Source organism: Antrostomus carolinensis, unplaced genomic scaffold (assembly GCF_000700745.2).
Source record: "Antrostomus carolinensis isolate BGI_N321 unplaced genomic scaffold, ASM70074v2 scaffold3485, whole genome shotgun sequence".
In the NCBI taxonomy this organism is placed as follows: Eukaryota; Metazoa; Chordata; class Aves; order Caprimulgiformes; family Caprimulgidae; genus Antrostomus; species Antrostomus carolinensis.
The window spans coordinates 38,773-57,164 of record NW_010315530.1 but is presented as its reverse complement, the minus strand read 5'-3'; the positions used below and the strand labels follow the sequence as shown (position 1 = coordinate 57,164).

At 38.9% G+C, this 18,392-nt stretch overlaps 1 protein-coding gene across 3 annotated transcripts in view; it reads left to right on the top strand.

Moving 5' to 3' along the window:
- The window catches only part of VMP1 (vacuole membrane protein 1), a 57,820-nt gene that overhangs the window by 16,790 nt on the left and 22,638 nt on the right, over positions 1-18,392 (top strand). For 2 of the 3 annotated variants that reach the window (XM_010167970.2, XM_029084955.1), the window contains 2 exons: positions 3,115-3,282; positions 8,000-8,131. In XM_010167970.2, the coding sequence (XP_010166272.1) occupies positions 3,115-3,282; positions 8,000-8,131 (300 nt within the window). The remainder of the gene's footprint in view (positions 1-3,114; positions 3,283-7,999; positions 8,132-18,392) is intronic. The other variant, XM_029084956.1, reaches the window with a different exon arrangement.

Sequence of the window (18,392 nt, the reverse complement as noted above, 5' to 3'; positions counted from 1 at the left end):
TGTCAGAAGTCTAATGCTCTGTGCAAGCTTTCAGAGCTGAGCTAGAACAAAAGCAGATGTCGGAGATGTTGCTCGCAGCCTGCCAAGCCGTGAGATGTTGTCCGTTTGACCAGCAGGACAGCTGGGCTCCTCTGCCAGGGGAGGACACGGGATTGTGCTGCTTCCCTTTGGCTCTCTCTGAGTTCCAATACTCCACACTTCATCACTCTAAATGAACCGTTTATGCTTTATTTCTCATTCCAGTTAAAATGTGGCTTCTGTGGGTTCCATAACTCCAACTTTTTTCCATTATAGAATTGTTTACATTACAGTGGAAGAATTATGTTCAATCGGCGTAGTCTTCAGGTGGCTCGTTGGCCATTTACAGCAGCTTTGTAAAATGCCTTTTTTTTTTTTCCATTGGCTACTTCTTGTAGAATGTTTCCTTTTTGCAGACATTTGTTGAGACTGGGAGAGCTCTCTGAACAGGAGACAATGTTTTGAGACCATGAAGCCATTTCAAGGATGGCAATGCTGTTGAGAGAAGCTGCTCATGGCAAGAAGCTCCTGCAGCAGCCTCCTCTTGGCACTGTGTCACTGCTTGCTCTCCTGAGATCGTACAGTCTCCTTTACACACATTTACACAGTTTGAGAAGAAATGCTGCTAATGCTATCACTGAAACCTTGCAGGGGGTTGGGGGCCTCACTATACTAGCGATTAAATTTGTCTTTTACTATTCTAAAACTGAAACTAACAGTCTCCCATCCACAGCTGGCTGTAGTTACACTGTAGTGTGGCACGTCTTCCAAATTTTGTGGAACTGAAAAATCATACTTCTTGATTCACGCACCATATCTCACTGCCTTGGCAACAACCTTCCCCTTCCTCTCAAGGGAATGCAGGAAATGGTCATTTACAACTCAAGTACGTGGGGATTTCTTCCATGCAAATTTGCTAGTCAAGAGAATTTTATTGCAAATTTCTGCAGGTGAAAAGCATTAATTTAAGGAAGATGGCTTGAGACCAGTTTTGTCTCAAGGTAGCTGTCAGACTGGGAAGGGGCAGGCAGGGGATGGGATTAAGTTCCCTAAATTTCAGAGTACAGTGGAGAAAGAGATTCCCAGGTTTGCTGTAAATGTACTCTACAACTTTAGGAAAGTTTCAGCTCTCTCTTTGCATCAGTTCTCGATGAGTAAAATGGAGATATGTTATTTATTTAGATAGGAAGCTGCTGGGGACAGGGCTGATCTTGCTCCAAGTACCAAAAAGTTGTCCATTGCCTTTAGGGCCTATAGAAATGTTGATAGTATGTGTTCTTAGTCATTTGTTCATTCATCCGTTCTTTGTTCTCTCTGCCATATCAAAATCACTCTTGTGTGTCAGCTTCTGGATCTCCTCTGTTTCAGTTTTACTTCAGTGAACCTTTTCTCTCTCCTTTTTTTTTTTTTGAGAGAGAGAGTCTGTGCCTCATTGATCATCTCAGGAGGCTGTATATATCTATTTATATAATCCAAAGTATGCCAAAGCACTTTGAATTAGTCTCCTGTAAAAGTAAAAGGAATAAATAAAAGAATTTCCTTGGTATCAGAGCAGCTTGTCTTTTACCAGTTGCATGGCAGAAGAATGGGTTTATTTTGAGTTGTTTACATATGACAACAGTAGTCACAGCTGTAATGCTGAAAAATATCACTGATTTTTTCAATATTCTTATTTCACTGCCATCAAAAAATTACAGTGTCAATGGAATTGTGTAAGTCCAGTGCTCTGGTCTCTTCAGTGGGACCTGAAATGTTGACCTGAGTGAACCCAACTAAAATCTTCTTTCCTGCAAGTCTAGGAGAAGCAATGGAGCTTCACCTTTTATGTGAGACCTGCTGTGGAATTTCATCCTTTAATGTGCAAATTAAGTCTGCAGGATCCTTTGAATATATCTCTGGCTCGGGCATTTCAAAGTGAGCTGTGGAAGCCTTGTGCTGGGGAAGGGCAGTGCTGAGGTCTATCACACTTTCCCTCATTATTCTGTGAGAAATTTAGCTTTGATTTGGGTGGGGGGTATCAGGCTCCCTTATTGGTCTAATAAAACATGACTCATTTAAAGGAAAAAATGTAGAAGAAAATGGTTGACAATGTTTCACAACATGATGTCAAAACCCATCAAATAATTAATAGCAGAAGTTAAGGTTTGTGTAAGAAAACTTTAAAATGTATATAAATCTGTGATTTTATGAAAAGACCTTAGTTTAACTTTTTTTTTTTCCTATCTTCCCCAGCCAAAGTTTCCCTGACCTCTTGCTAAATGATTTCTTTTTTAGCTACAACCTCTAGTGTTCAGGCCATAGACTGTTTGAATTGCTTCTCACTTCTTTAGTATGAAAATAATGGCAATTCTTTCAGGTTTTTTAAGTATGTAGCAGTTAAATTCTTGAACAGATTTTTATGCTAATTTTGAGGCCTGTCCAAAAAAAAAAAATCTTTTAATGTAAGATGGAGACTAGAAGTAATTCAACTATATGGCATTTAAATTACATTTAAGTTTTAAATTACATTTCAAACCATTTTTAGCAAACAGCAGTAAGGTCACTTTCTTGTATACAGAGAAAAACGAGCACAAATTAAGTGAATGAGTTTTGAAGAAAGATCCAAGTTAAGAAGGTCCACTGTAAGATGTGAAGTCCCAGTGATTTAAAAAAAATTAACATAGATTTAAATGTCTCCATCCTCTAAAAGCAACAGTAGGGAAAACACCTGCTGTAACAAAGCTGTGGGCCATAAATACCTGAAGGAGAACATTATAAAGTTTTGAAAATTTTCCTGATTTTTAAGAAGTAAGGATTCTTATTTCTCCTTGGCAGCCTCATACTACTGTACAATGGCACAGCAAAAGCTGAAAGGATTGTGTGGATTTTGTTTTTTCCTATAAGAGCATTAATAACTCAACATTGCACTTCAAAAAAACCCTCTAAAAAACCTCCAGCATTTTATAGATATACAACTTTATTAATGGCCAAAGTGAGAAACACTATATTTTTAGCCTAGGCTCCTTGCATCAGGGAGAAATGTGGGGGTTTAATTTTATCTTTGATTGTAACTAACATAAAATGCATTTGAAATTACTTGTGGTTTTTTTTTTCCAGGGTCCACACATAGCATCAGTTACTCTTGCTGCATATGAATGTAATTCAGTTAATTTTCCTGAGCCTCCTTACCCGGATCAGATTATCTGCCCCGATGAGGAGACAACTGAAGGATCCATCTCTTTATGGGCTATCATCTCAAAAGTCAGGCTGGAGGCCTGCATGTGGGTAAGGTTTGGTTTATAAAACTTAAACAATTTCATTTCTGCGTTCAGCAATACACATAAAAATTCCTGAATTAGCAAAACAATGACGGCTCACACTGCCAACAGTAACGTGTGTATCTGCAGTGTGAACAGATGCCTTCCTGATCAGCTGGGGTAATTTTAACATCCTTTAAAGAGAAGTGATAGGATATTACTGGGCTTTAATCAAGTGCAGTGTTGACTACTTTTCTAAATGCTAACAGAAAACACTCCTGTACTTCCAAGCTGTTGATGTAAAAGGTAAGTTTCAGAAAGGGTATCTGCATCCCAATTGATCTTGTAGCTGTCAGGTCTTACATTGCATGCAGTTACACCATATAGAATTCAAAAAATTTTCAGCCTGTAAAGTGAGCTTGAAGTTGCAGTTACTCATCCGAAGGACCTGGGCCCTATTATCATGGCTAAAATGTTTTTCTGAGTAGCATCAATAGATTGGATTAAATAGAGCGTGTTATATTGCACATTTTAATGTATTTTATTCCTATTTCTCTGCCTGTTTCCATCATGGCAAACTTTTCACTTAAAACAGAAAAAGCCAGTTAGCTTTTAAGTGAATCAGGGTCTTGGGAAATGCTGTCATTGGAACTTCCTTTCTGTTTTCCTTTTTTTTTTTTCCTCCCCTCCTTTTGCAGCTTTTTATAGACATTTGATTTTTGGAGAATTTTGGTCAGCTAAGTTGTTTTTTTGCATTACGTGTGGATTATTCTGAATTGCAGTTTACACAGATGCATCTGCTGCGAACTGCATGCCAAATTAACTTTATTTTATTTCTGACTTCCTGTTCTAGCTGATGATTTAGTTATTAAATTCTTGGTTGTCCGATTCAAATGTAGAGAGAGGAAATTCTGAAAATACATATTATCTGATATCTGCCCTTGTATTCCTTCTAATGATATGAAAAGATAATTATTAAGGCAAGTTTGGTCACTGGAACTTTTAAAATGATCAGCAGCTGTGTTACTTAAAAAAATTCCATTTAGGTTGTACACATTACAGACTAAAGTAATGTGTAGGAGTCCCAAGTCAAAATAATAATAGAGAAAGTGGACTTACAGCCCTCTCAAGAAGCAAAATACATCTTAAATTTCACCCTTTCTAATGAGAGGAGAGAATTGCCTGAATGCTTGACAAATAACTAAACATACAAGTACTTATAAGACCATAAATATAAGATTTCTCTTTATTTTCCTCCTCGTCTCCTTCTGCTCAAGTTTGTTTAATGGAGACTAGAGTAATAAAAATGGCATTTGCAATTACGTTTCTAGGGTTGCAAAATAAAAATGTAGCTGGGGGTAAACATCCATTGCTTAATCTTCGGCATGCAAAATAACTGAACTATGATGAGAATTAAGCAGTTTAGAAATGAGTTAATGGAACTGTGAGCATTGAAAGCTTGTGTCCTTCTGAGCAGCCGTGCGGGAGAACAAATGGTACCTTCAGTCTCTCTTTTGAGCCGCGTTTCTTGGGAATAGGACCAAGCCAGAACATTTATATCCCACTCTTTTTCTCCCCCCCCCTTTCTTTCTTCTCGCCTTCATATTCACTGTCAGCTACCTTTTCACTGAACTCTGTCTCCACTAACTTTTCCCTTGGGAGCATCCTCTGTCTACCAGTGGTGTCTAGTGTAATGTTATGCTTTCTTGGAATGTTTCATGAGTACATAAACATTGCTTGCTAATTTCCTGTAAGCCAAATCAAGTTGGCAATTGCTGCTGCTTCTTCCAGTATGTTTCTTTTGTCTTAATTCCAGTACACTTTTTTATGGAAGCTGTTGAAGAAACTTATTTTCAATTCTGTCACTCTTAAACCAAATGTCCAATTTAACAGGACTTTCAGAAAGTGAGAAGTCTGATTTTTGCAAATCAAAACCTTAGTTTAAAAAAAACCCCCCAGAATTTAATTAATTTTCTGGTTTTTAACTGAAATCAGGAATATGAAGTTTAATTCCTAATTCTAAGTACGATTGAGCTCACAAATTTATTTATTTTTTATGGAACCATCAACTTCTAATTGGATCTAAAATCTGAACTTATCATGATAAACCCTGAATAAATGCAAAAGAAAGGGAATTAACAGATGTATGCAGATGTGTTCCTAATGCAGCCCTGTGAGGAATAGGTACAACAGCACCAACAGCCTGTTTCCTTTAGACTTGTAAAGTGAAATTATGTTGAAAGGCTACAAAGTGAAATCTGGCCCATCTCCTTGATTGTTTGGAGGGAGACAGGAGGGTGGTAGCAATATAAGTTTTCATGTGAAATGTTGAAAGCAGGACGGTCCCAGTGGGGACTTTGCAGACCTCTGACTATAAAGCTACTCAGACTGAGTATCCTGCAAGGTTTGAATGTGGGGATTTATCTGCACAAGGGATTTGATTCAGATCACAAAAACATCAGCGGCTGTTTCAGCCAACTTAAACCAGGTACAGTTTTCTTCCAGAGATGAAAATCATTACTAGTCCCCCACATGTCAGTGATAGCCATTTTTGCTGATAATGAGTGTTACGAGGATTAAGTATCACTGTATCTAAGGAATTATTAGGTGAAATTAAAATGATGCTTTTTTTTCAGTCACTATAAAAGTTGGCTCCACCAGACCTGGCTCAGCAGCAGGACTCTCAAAAACAATCTGCTAGGTGTATGCCAGTTTTCACAGCCTTCCATCCCACAGGGACAAGGAATTCAATAGTGCCCTACATTTTTAATGTGTTACAGCTTTTTTTTGTTTTTTTACAAGAAATAAGGGGAAAGAATAAAAATGTTTAATTGTTTAGGATTAGCAGAACAGGCGGCCTGTGTCCTGACCAGGATAAAATCTGTTTAAAAGACTCTTTCTAGTGGAGTAATTTCCCAGTTTCCTTTTCTGAATGTATTTGTGTAAAAGAATTTTGATTAGCATTTGCCTTTCCAATTTGTTGTTAGTCCAAGGAATCTCCATGTAAAACTGGCATTCAAAGTTAAACAGTGAAAATGGGCAGCTAACGTTACAAAAGGCAGTTAAATAGTTACTGGTTTGGGTCCCTTAATTACTTCTTTTTAATTTTTTAATGCACTTAAGGAACCTATCTGCAGCAGACATGAAATCATATGATTTTTTTTTTTACTGCACTTCTGAAATGTTTTGTAATAATGAGCATGTGACTTATCCAATTTAAAGAAAGTTCATGTCCAGTACACGCATGCGAACCTCTTCCTCAGTTAACAAAATGAAGCCAAAGCAAATTGGCAGAGCCTGGAGCAGCAATGTGACTTTTTGTTCTTGCATCACCCTGAGAACATAACCTCAAGTTAATTTTTCTGAAACGTTGTTGCTACTGTTTTCAGGCTTATCTTCCCTTCTGCCAGAAATAGGCAGATTAATAAAGTTCAGCTTGTTGCACTCATTTAAATTTTTCTTCTGTGGAAAACAAGGGCATAAACATACGAGGCCGTGTACTTTAGATGTTGAAACTGAGAGTTTAACAGTTTGGGTAACTGCAGAGAGCAGTGGTATTTAAAACCACAACCTGTTGATTTGGAATATCCACAGCAGCTGGAATTCTCCCTTGCTTGCAGCTGCATATAGAGCAGGAACAAAGGAAATTGAAAAGCTTTCACGTTGCTTCAAAGGAATAGAAAAGTATTTGTTACAACTGACCCTAAGAAAGAAAAGCCATCTGCATGTAGCTAAGGTTTAGCATTTTTCCAGTGTAGTGCCCAACTATTGTGCTGTTACCTGTCCTATATTTAAACCATTGAGTTTGATCCGAGTTCCTGTTTCATTCTCTTCTGTTTATCCATATGTTCAATCTTAGCTGCCTCTCTTTTCTTTTTTTTCTCTCTCTTTGGTTAAGCTAAAGTTGCATTTACCCACAAGACTGAAATGAGTCATTTGATGTCCTGAGAAAACAAATATAATTTTCCTGTGGTGAGAAGGGAACCAGGCTTTCATCTCAAGTTCTCTTGGCTTTTTTCATTCCATCTTAAGTAGAGAGAGAAAACTCGAGATCAAGCTTTGCTTAACCTTATTTTCCTTGCTCATAGCTGGAGGAAAACTCAAGCCTGTTTTCTAACAAACACTTGCACAAAGTCTCATGACTGAACAAGTAAACTACGTGACGGCACCGGGGAGGAGTTCCCAGATTATTCCGAAGGCCGCTCAGGAGCAAGGACTGTCACATGCCGACAAATGTGTCTGGCATCATGCGGCAGGGTGAGATGGCAGCGCTGTGCTGACTCAGGGATCCTGTTGGATGGCCGGGCCCCCAGCCTGGCCAGCTCTCCGGCTGCAGCGCAGCGACAAGCTCCGGCTTCCCCACTGCACCAGACGCAGCTGGCCACCGGCTGCGGAGCTCAGCCGGAGCTGGGCAACGTTCCACTCTGCAGGGCCCCAGAGATGCACAGAGCACATCGATTTGACCTTGCAGACCACAGCTTGTGAGCCACTGACTTACAACGTGATAGTCTGCGCTGAGAGAAGCTGAATTTTGCTAAACTAGGGAAGAGGGAAAGTGGGGTTTCAAAAGAACCTGCATTATGTTTGAAATGGGGATAAATTTGACCTGGTGCATTAAAGCAGATTTCTCAAAGCAGCTGATCTCATCAGTTTGAATAATTTGAAATGTCCATGGGACTCTGCATATCACATGTTTCCTATCTAAGAATAAACACAAAAATAAATCAGAATTATTCTTTTCCCAGGGTGCTGGCACAGCCATCGGAGAGCTGCCTCCATATTTTATGGCGAGGGCGGCCCGACTCTCTGGTGCTGAACCTGATGATGAAGAATACCAGGAATTTGAGGAGATGCTGGAACATGCAGAGACTGCACAAGTAAGAACAGTGTGAAACAACAGAATTAATAAAACACAGAACAACTACATGGAGTAAATAACCATCCCAATGAAATGGGAATGGGCCAAAAATCAGTTGATGTGAATTCACAAGGGACTTCCCAGGGATAGAAAAAGATCCTCCACTGAGTAGAGATACCTCTGGTGATGGGAGGGCAAGAATGCAGCTTGTTGAAGCACATACAATAGGGCAGCCAAAGTATTTGCTACAAATACTGCGTTTAATTAGACTTCCAAGAACAGCACAATAAAGGTAAGGAGAGAGTGGGCTAACAAACTGGTGATAGAGGAGGTGCTATTCCATAATCATGGTTGTTAGAGCTGCATTTAAAGCCTCCCTAGGCCAGGAGATGATTTTCAGTCAGCTCATCCCCTTCAGATGACATTTGACTGCCTTGCCACTAACACCCTCAGGGGCCAGTGCATGACCCATTCATCAGCCTGAGGAAACATATTTTTCCTGATGTGAAAATGCAACCAAACTGCTCTGAATCCCTTTTTGTTGCTCTTGTGATTAATTTTCTTGATGGATTAAATACTGCTTGTGTTACAGCATAGTTAGCAACTGATGCTCTACGTCAGTCAGATATTATTGTAGATAATTTTTAATTCAGGTCAGGAGTTTGCATCCTGTTGACAAGTTATCGATAGTTTTGTAGAATAAATTAATATATTTTTTTCCTCAAACTACTTGCCATTCAATTTCTCTTCTGTATTTTTCCTTCTTATCCTACTTTGTCTGCCACTAAGTTGAAACAGGTCATGAGACTGCTATTAAAAAACCAGCAGATGCTATTCACCATGCATTGCTGTCTTTAATCTGTTCTGCCAGGGTATTTTCTTGACATAAATATATACTTTTACTTTATTTTTTTTTTTCCTCCTTCTCTTCAAAAAATGGATGAAGCTTTTCCATGAAAGTAAGTGGTTTGTCTGGAAATACTGAGTGCAATCTAGTAATTCTAACAGTAACCCCTGTGTTTCCTGAGAACCCCCCCCACTAGAAAGTTCCAGAGGGTTTTTCTGCAATTGTAAATTCTTCTATTTCTTTGAAGATGCAGTGGGGGGGGAAAAATTCAATCTGCTTTGTTCTTTATCATCAGTCTTTGCTTTGCAAAGTAATCCCTAACTGTATAAAAATCAAGTCGTGGTAAAAAGAAAAAACCGAAACCAGTCGAATAACTGACTGGAGAGCTGACACGCTATCTGTGTTTACTGAAACTCTCCCAGCAAATTATATGCGTGTACAGTTGTGGGAGCAGCCAGAGTTGGTTTCCAGAACGCACAGTAAGATTCTTGGGAAGAAAATTTTTTGCTAGAGAGCATTTTGTCAGGACAGGCCAAAATATAGCTAGCTGTATTGACTGCTCTTAGTAAATGAATGCTGTTGTGTAATTAATTAAGAGAAATGATGGTGTTATTTACCAGTACTTTTGATTTTGTTTTCTTGGCAGTTGAATTTGGATTGAAGCGTGTTGTTTTGTGGATGGATGGCCAGGAAAAAAAAAAAAAAAATTTTTTTTCAACTCCACTTGTGGTTTGGTTTCTATAAAACTCTTTTTAACATGGGGCTTTGACAATCCGATTAAATTGTATTGCACTCATAAAACTGACAGTTCAGTTTTTTCCATTTGCTAATACGACTTCCTTTTTGCTTTTGGCTTCAATCATGTTTTTGCTAGATGTCTGTGGGAGACAGGCTTGCCTTTTCCTATGACCTTGAGTAAATACCAGTCTTCAGCATAGCTTATCACTATTTGTTCTGTAATTGCTATTCATGAGCAGTTATGATGTCTATTTTTAAATTGCTCAATAACAGGTTTTATTACCTGCATCAGTTTCTTCCACTCTCCCAAGCTGAAGCCTTATTGCTTAAGAAAACACAGGAGATGTGACAAGTGTCTTATGCCATGGAGGCTGCTACAAATATCTGACTCAAATGACAGGAGCCTTCTTTCAGTGTAAAGGTCCCGCTTCATCTTGCCTTCTTGCAAATGGGTGTGTGAGATTTTGAAGAATAGCTTCCCCCTCTACTTCTGCTGAGCTGCTACATGCCTACAAGGCAAAGCCAAATGGCTTGACGTGTTTGCCTGCGTGTGTTTTGTTTAGAGAGCTTGTCACTGCTGTTTCTCAAAAACAATGGTAATTTGGAGAAACAGATGAGGATCTTCTATGGTGAGAATAGACCATGAATATAACATCCAGCCTGAAGGATCTGTGAGGGGGAACGTGCTTGCCAGCTTGGCACTTTTAAAAAAAAACAACAAAAAAAGGAACCTAACAGGATTAAACAGTGTAAAGGTTTAGTGCCCCATTCAAAGTAACATAGAGTAAAATACTATTGACTTTAAAGAGTCTATTGATGGATTTTCTGTCATAACTCACAGATCTAAGTGACCTGTCTCCTTGAGCTAGGTTTTGAGAAAACTCATTAGCCTGTGGATGATGTGGATGTCTGCCTTGTACTTTCTATTAGCATACTTCAGAAAAAGCCCCTCATTTTAAAGGAACACTCACTTCTCCTTTCTGTGCCTCCCTGTGTGTGCACACCAGTTAGTCCCAGTTACATAAAGGGAGCATCAGAGCTTCTCTTGCCTGGTGGCTGCTCCTGTTAAAATGGAGCAGCTTTGCCCTGCAGAAGGAGTGTGATTTACAAGCTGGGCTTTTTTTTTCACAGAGCTCCACACAATGCAGAGCCCAGCATGCTATAGGAACAGAGCAACTCTGATTTGTTAATACTTAAGGCAGTATTTAAAAATTACGAATGTTTGAAACTATCTCAGTTGCTGTTAACTCTCTCCCAGTCGAATTCCAGAGCAAAGGAGTTTTTTATCAGAGCTCCCCTTTTAGCCACGGCGAGTATCTCGAGTGCAGCCGTTCAAACCAACCTCTCAATTAGGGGAAGTGAATCTACTACTTAGTGCTGGGGCAGCACATTGGTAATAATACAGTGCAAGCATAGTTTTGTAGTTTCGTGTCTACACACACATGTGTAAGGACTCTCTTTCACCACTTTTAACAGTTGCTGATTGTTTAGTGTTCTCATCTTTTCTCTGTCATGCTGAAACACTTACAGCTGATGGAGGTTTCTGGTGAAAATGAAGCTTTTAATGCCAGCGTCCCTCGAGGTACTTCGTGATAACATGTAATGTTGTGTGAGCCCTTGCTGTATCATGGTACTCCTTGCTAAGATGAGAAAGTACCAATATCTTTGCTGTATATCTAATCCTTGATGACTGTGAGTGTTTGGATTCATTAAGTGGCCTATTCTTAAGAACTAATGATTTACACATCGGGCTTTGCTTCTGTGCAGTGTTGCTGCAGCCAAATTTCCATGTAAAAATATTTTCTAGTTGCCTATGTTACTATCAGCCACTGCTGTTTGTTTACTTTCCAAACTGGGTCCTGCCTCTGAAAAGAATACAGACTTGGAAAAAAGGGTTAAATCCATAGAAATGCTGAGATGCAGCAGGACTGGTTTGTAAATGATTGAGTGCCATCTGCACACTGACTGTCAGTTGTTGCTGGGACCTGTTTTTGACTCCACTGAACCTTTACTGGTTGTGGTTTGTCTGGCCATCACATGACTTCTCTGAAAATTCCCCCTCCCCTCCATTTCCAGTAAACTGTTTGAACAGGAGTGACTCAGACTGAAACCAGCTTCCCTGTAACCACAGGGCTTGTTAAAGAATTTGTCAACGTGGACTCAAGAGGGTTTGTATTAAACTGAGCTGCAACTGCTTCGGTTTGCATTGCGTCAGGAGTTCCAGCGAACAGCTTCCTGCTCGGAGAGCCGGTTTCTTGTCTGCAAGGAGTTAAACTGATGAACTTTTGCGATAGTGACAGTTAGGCACATGTTGAACTTATCTTTCCAACCTTTCTGAAAGGTCTGGTGCCTTGAGCTGGATTGCTTTTCCACAGCTTCATGTGGGGTTTCTCTTTGCAGAAGCAGAACAAAGTACGCTACCACACCCAGCCATGGTTACTGGGAGAATCCAGCACTGTGTTCTGACAGGACACTGTGACTTAATTCAAATGGAATGATTAGGTTTAACTAATAAGTGAAATGTTACTTAATTAACAGTGTAAAATAAGGTGGCCAAATTAAATGGATCTCTCCCGTGATTAAGCTAACAGCTAGTATCTGATATGTTCCTGCTTGAAAAGGATTCGCTGGCTGCTGGCTTCTTTAATCAAAAGGTTTTAAGAGTATTTGGTGCAAGAAAAAAGAAGTTAAAGCAGACCACAAGCAGGTTTTGATAAAGCAGTTATCATAAAAAATGGAAGTGGTAGAGTCACATACAATAAGTGGAAAACCTTGACTTTTTTTTTTTTTCTTTCCCAGAAATAACTCGTTTAAACTCAACATCAAATCCTGTTTGTAATTTCTCGTCCTCGGTCTTCCAGTCACCCCCTTTCCTCATCAGCTTCCTCTCTTTATTAATTGTGCCGTACAAGAAAGAGATTGCTTGTGTTTGGTCTAGGCTGCCTGATGGGTGGCCACCACCAGGAGGCTTGTCTTCACACACTGCATTCCTGAAGTTAGTCTGTGTAGGGCAGGTATCTTACCTCTTTTATCTTGGCCCCTCATTAAATGGAAATTTAAAAGCAATCAAACCTTGAAGCTTCACTTTAGAAACTTCCTCTGAATGCTGTAGCTTGAGTGCGTGATGGCAAACTGACAGTGAACTAATAGTAAAGTGTGGTGGGTTGTTTTTTGGTGGGTTTTTTTCACAGGCAGTATTCAGTGAATTTTACGTTTCACAGCAGTGAATGTACTGAGTAACAGCTTAAATTGTTCTCCAAAATTACTGAGCTGAAATAAGGTTTGGAATGAGTCAATGAAAGCTTTAAATAAGGGAACTAGTTATAGAGGACTTCCTGAGAAAAGAGCTAGCAAAGAGTTAATATAGACAGAGGGTAGACAATAGGAGCTATGAGTAACAAATGTGTAAGCCACCTCCTTGCAGGATTTCTTTGGACACTGGCAAGAGAATAGGGCAGTCTTGTGCCTGCATTGTTCTATTCATTTGCACACCTGCTTACAGATAAGGAAAAAACAGCAATGTGCATTACATTAGGTTTGCTAATGGTAGTCTGGAGATGACTTTTTCACATTCTTCTTTCAACAGCTCTTTGTGATAATATCTGTGCCCTAAAACTCGTTTACTTGACCCTCTGTCACTTTAATATTTAGTGTGTAAATACATAAATAAGAAATTACCAAGTCACTGAAGAAATCTGGATTACTTTGCAATATTTTCAATTCAATATTAAGGTACTAGCTCAGAGGATATTTTTCAGTAACATCTCTCACTTTACAAAAGAAATGAACCTTTTTTACTGGCAATCTTGCCAGCTACCTTTGTGCTGTAGTTGTAGAGAAGCGGTTAGTTGAACCCCACCATTGAATTTGCATGCTCTGTTCTGCGTGCATCAGGGATGCTCAAATGCAAGTTTCCAAGGGAACAATTTGGTCCTAAATATTTGATATTTCACTCCCCAGTATTCTGAGAAAGACCAGTAAATAATCAAAAGTTTGGGTCAGATAAGCTGCTTCAAAAATATTTTTGTCAGGAAGAGCCTTCAATAAGCGATAGCAATTCATTACTGTATCATAATCAAGAAAATGGCTACTATTTTTTTCCTCTGCTCCAGACACTGTTTAAATATCTGTGTTATACAAGAGTCTGGTATGCAGACCACTTCTCTGAGCTGTCTGGGAACTTCTGCTCCTTCCCAGGGAGAACAAGCAAGAGGTATGCTTAGTGTTGCGCACATCTGCTGGCTAAGCTGAGTAGGAAGACTTGTGTGTGCAAAAGGATTTGTCAGCTCTGTCAGAAATTGCTCACTTGTATTCTACAAGTGTTTTTTCTGTGTGTGGGTTTTCTTATTTCTCTGTGGAGGAACAGTGTATTTTTTTCAGTGCTGGTGACTTTGGCTATCCTTTGTCAGGGATTGAAAAGGCCAATCTATTTGGTTATCAAAAATTGCTTCCTTTCTTGATGATGATGGCTAAAGCAAAGCAATAACTTGCTTCATTCCAGCAATCATGTGCCCTTCTTCACAATACCCGAATCTTAAACCCCCCAGAAATAGGAATTGATGAACTCTAATGGATTAAAAAAAAATAATGGCATTCTGGAATTGCTCGTCACACCACTACATGGGCAGACCTGTGGCCACAGTAACTAATTGCAGTTGTACCTTTGAGATAAATGAGCACTAACTGTGCAGCTGCAATGGTATTTTAGACAGCCAGCACGTTGGTGGAGATAATGCCAGCATACACTTTCAACTGTAGAAGCAAAGGCTGCAGAGGTCAATGGCTGATGTGTGGGAACCAGAGTGATAGGATGTTCTTTTACTTCATTCTTCTTTCTGTAGGTGGCTGCTAGTATCTCGTTATGGAATCGCAGAAAAATTCATCTTGAAAGGGACCTGAAGCAGTTTCTAGTCCAGCTTTTTACTCAAGAGTAGTGTCATCTACAAAATCAGCTCAGGTGCCATAGGGCATTGTCAAGTCTGATCTTGAAACCCTCCAAGACTGGAGGCTGCACAACCTCTCTGGGTAATCTCTTCCAGAGCTGGACTGTCCTAACGGCCTTGCTGCTTCCCTGACATGCCAAACTGACAACTCTTTTCCATGAAATAGATTGCAGGATCTGCTCAATGCCAGATCTCCTACAAGATGTGAATAGGAAGTAGATCTTTAGCAAGCAAAGAAATAATAAACTTCTTCATGCTACTGCAGAGACCTGAATTGAGGGGTAGAGCATAGAGGTGGCAGGGGACATGGATAAAAGGGCTACTGCTCTGTAGGACAGATCTGATAAGACTGAAAGGCCATGCTCTTTCCTCTTCCTTCAGACTGTTTCCTTTAATTGTGTCTTATTCTTTACAAAATTTCTGTATTCTTGCAGTATGAAGCAAAAAGACTTTTTATGTGGAAGTCTGAAAGCTTCAGTTCTAGTTGTGGAAAATGCTGGCATGAAGTTTGAGAGTGCCTACTGACTTCTTGAGCTCTATAATATGTGCTCGTTTTGGTATATTGCTTCCAAACTTGAGCATGGTGTTGGAATCTAACAGTCTAAAAATCTTGAAAATAAAGCTCCTGAGATGGAGTTTATTATGAAGAAGCATTTCCTGCTTCTTCCCACAAGGTCTTGGGGAGAGGGAGCAGTGAGGGAAATAGGATGTTCTTACTGTGATACAGTTGGTTAATAAATAAAGAAAATAGCTAGAAGTTCCTAGTGCTAATAGTCTGTTTAATCCAGAGCTGGTCACCTTCCTGGAAGGTCTTATTTACCAGATCATGGATCCAATACTCAGAATTTTCACTTTTACTCCAAGACAGGTTAAAATTAAATGACCATGCCTATCATATGTAAACACCCCTCTCTTATCAAATTTGAGTGCTTGCTTAGATCCACCACCTTCCCTTAGCTGCTTTCAGTAATCCTTGAAAACCTTTAACTTTGTCTTTTGACCGCCCAGTTTCCAAGACAGAGCCTTTCTTTCCCAGAGTCTTGAGTGATATTTCAGTTTAAACCTTCCCTTTCACACCTTCTTCTCTACAGGCATCAAGATGGACATAACCCCTTTAATTTGCCCCATATCTGCATTAAACTGGAAGTATTTTTAAGAAAGCTAGAACAGAGATTCAAAGCTACAGCCCTTTTCATGGATGTTTAGATGTTCAGAGTCATTGCAGCTGACGGAGTGGGAGGTCAATGCCACCATGAACCACTATCAAAATATCCTTGTTTGCAACTTACTGGAACCTTACTGATGAGATCTGTTACCTTTGATGTCTTGAAGGAGAAGTATGAAATGGTTTCTTTGGTCACTGAGTAATGAACTATTTGCAGTGATAGACAATGACGATCAACTATATCTTGATCTCTGTTCTCCTCATCTTAACTCCAGGTTACTGTGTTGATCATTAAACATCGTTGCTGATCTATTGCTTTCTTAGCATGGATGTATGTTGTAACCTTGCAGCCTGTAGGTAGCTATCCAACTTGTTAAAACTGCTCTTCTGCAGTTAATATGTTATTTCAATGAGTTAATAATTCTTCCCAGTCCTCTGAAATTCTAGAATTCATTGGCTAACCACAAATGGTCATTCTCCCATAAGTTGTGTTTGATTCCATTGTGTTGTAATAGAAAGCCAGAAGAAACAAAATATTGTGCAGCTCATTTTTAACATAACTCAGATTTTTACATAAAAAGGAGCACTGTCTTTGTAGGCAGCTTTTTAAATGTTAAGGAATTTATAATTTTAATAATCTGAGACAGTAGCTTCATACATCATCTTCAGTCTTTGGAAAAAAAAGTATGTTCTCTGTAGATTATTTTTTTTATAATTAAACTTTGTTTCTAGTAAGAAGATATTATAACAATAATATAAATTATACTCAAATCTTGAAGAATTGTCCACTTCTTCATCACATGCAAGTTACACATTAGCATCAGGGGAACGCTGGCACTGGGATGAATACCTGTCTCTACAGAAACTGTGGTATCTTCCTTGTTTGTAGAGGACCATCAAGATGCAACTCATTCACTTCAGATCTCTGATTATGTCTTTAATGTTTATTCATTATTCTGTTTGGGTTTTTTTTATTAGAGTAACAAATGCTGCATAACCCCTCTCTTCCAAAAATCTATTTTGAACATCTTAAGGCCACCATCTCCTTGGTAATTAATATCCTGCTTGATCAATAACATTAATACTGGTATCACTGGCTTGCCCCTGTTCCTGCATTAAGACCCTGTCCTTTCTTACAAGTAAAGACCTGCACTATGAATTTCTGATTTAATTTAGTCTCATATTTATATATTCCTTCCCTTCTTTATTGGCCTTCCTCTTTGTGCTAGATCCACCTATATACCAATTTTAATGATATATTTCTAAAGCACATGGTGTATTTACAGCAGAAAAAAATTATGATAGAAGAAAGGTTTTTCTGGGCCTCAAATCATTTGAACTCTGGATCGAATCTTTCACAGACTGACAGCTGTCATCACTGCTGCCTGCGAGGAAGAGCTGGTTTGTGACAGGGAGCCATAGCTTTCTTGATGTTCCTAAAAACTGATTGCAACTTCATGTTAGAAACTAAACTTTTAGATTACACAACCATTGAGGCCCATCTGTGCTGTCTTTCAAGAAAATATCTTCTGTCAAAGTCTTCTGGGTTGTTTCTGTAAGGGCTGTGGGATTCAATCCAGAGCTTCTTGGAAACCATCAACTCGACGCTTGCTATGGATCCATCAACAACCTCTGTTCTTGGAGATTAAGAAAAAAAGAGGCTTTACACTTTCAAGATGAACAATAAATTGTGACTATTCTGTTTTCTGTTAATAAATCAGTACTAGAGAAGGAAAAGAGTAAAAATTGATTTTTAATTTTTTTTTTCTTGAGCTTGTTAGCTAAATCCACTGAAATGTTCTTTACTTAAAATACCAAAGAGCTTGTGCAACTTACTTTACAATGAAGGGAGAAAGAAGAAGAGATTTAAATGATAAATGGAGACAAAAATAAACCAGAGGGATGGGATGAAGCTTTGTAGTTCAGGCGAGATTGTCCATTCACCCTTTCAAGAAGGGCTTTTTTATAGGGATAAATGGTCCTTGTGAAGTTACACTCGAAGCTGCGCTGGAAAGCAGATTTAAAAGAGGAACACTGTGTTAAATCTTACTCAGCAGCAAGCCGTGTAATTTCTCTTTACTATCCCTTTAGGTTTGGAGGATTGGGAGGGGTTTTTTGCTTTTGCAACATGTAGTAATGAAACGCTGGTATCAATAAAATGTGCCATTTTACTGAAGGCAGATATGAAGCAAACTTCCTCAAGCCGCCAGCTGAGACTCGTGAATCAGTATTTCAGTCCTGACCTTTTTATGCCTCTTATTTCCATTCCAGTTCTTGAGATCTGATGATTAACCCAATGAAGTAATGTTTAATCATTTAACCTTCCTTCGCCTGTATTGTAGCACTCACAGGAAATCTATTTCCAAACCAAAAAACCAAATCATCTTTGAAAGGGACATAGTGAGCTAAAGTATCCTGAAATGTTACAGGGAATGAATCATATTAGCTGAGAGTCCAGTCCACTCTAGATACTTTAATTTTGGGGGAAAATGTTTTGCCTGTAAGTAGCTGAACTTTTATGTCTTTTTTTTTTTTTATTGTATTTTTTTTTAAAGCAGTAAACTGTGAAAATTGTTTTGCTTTTATT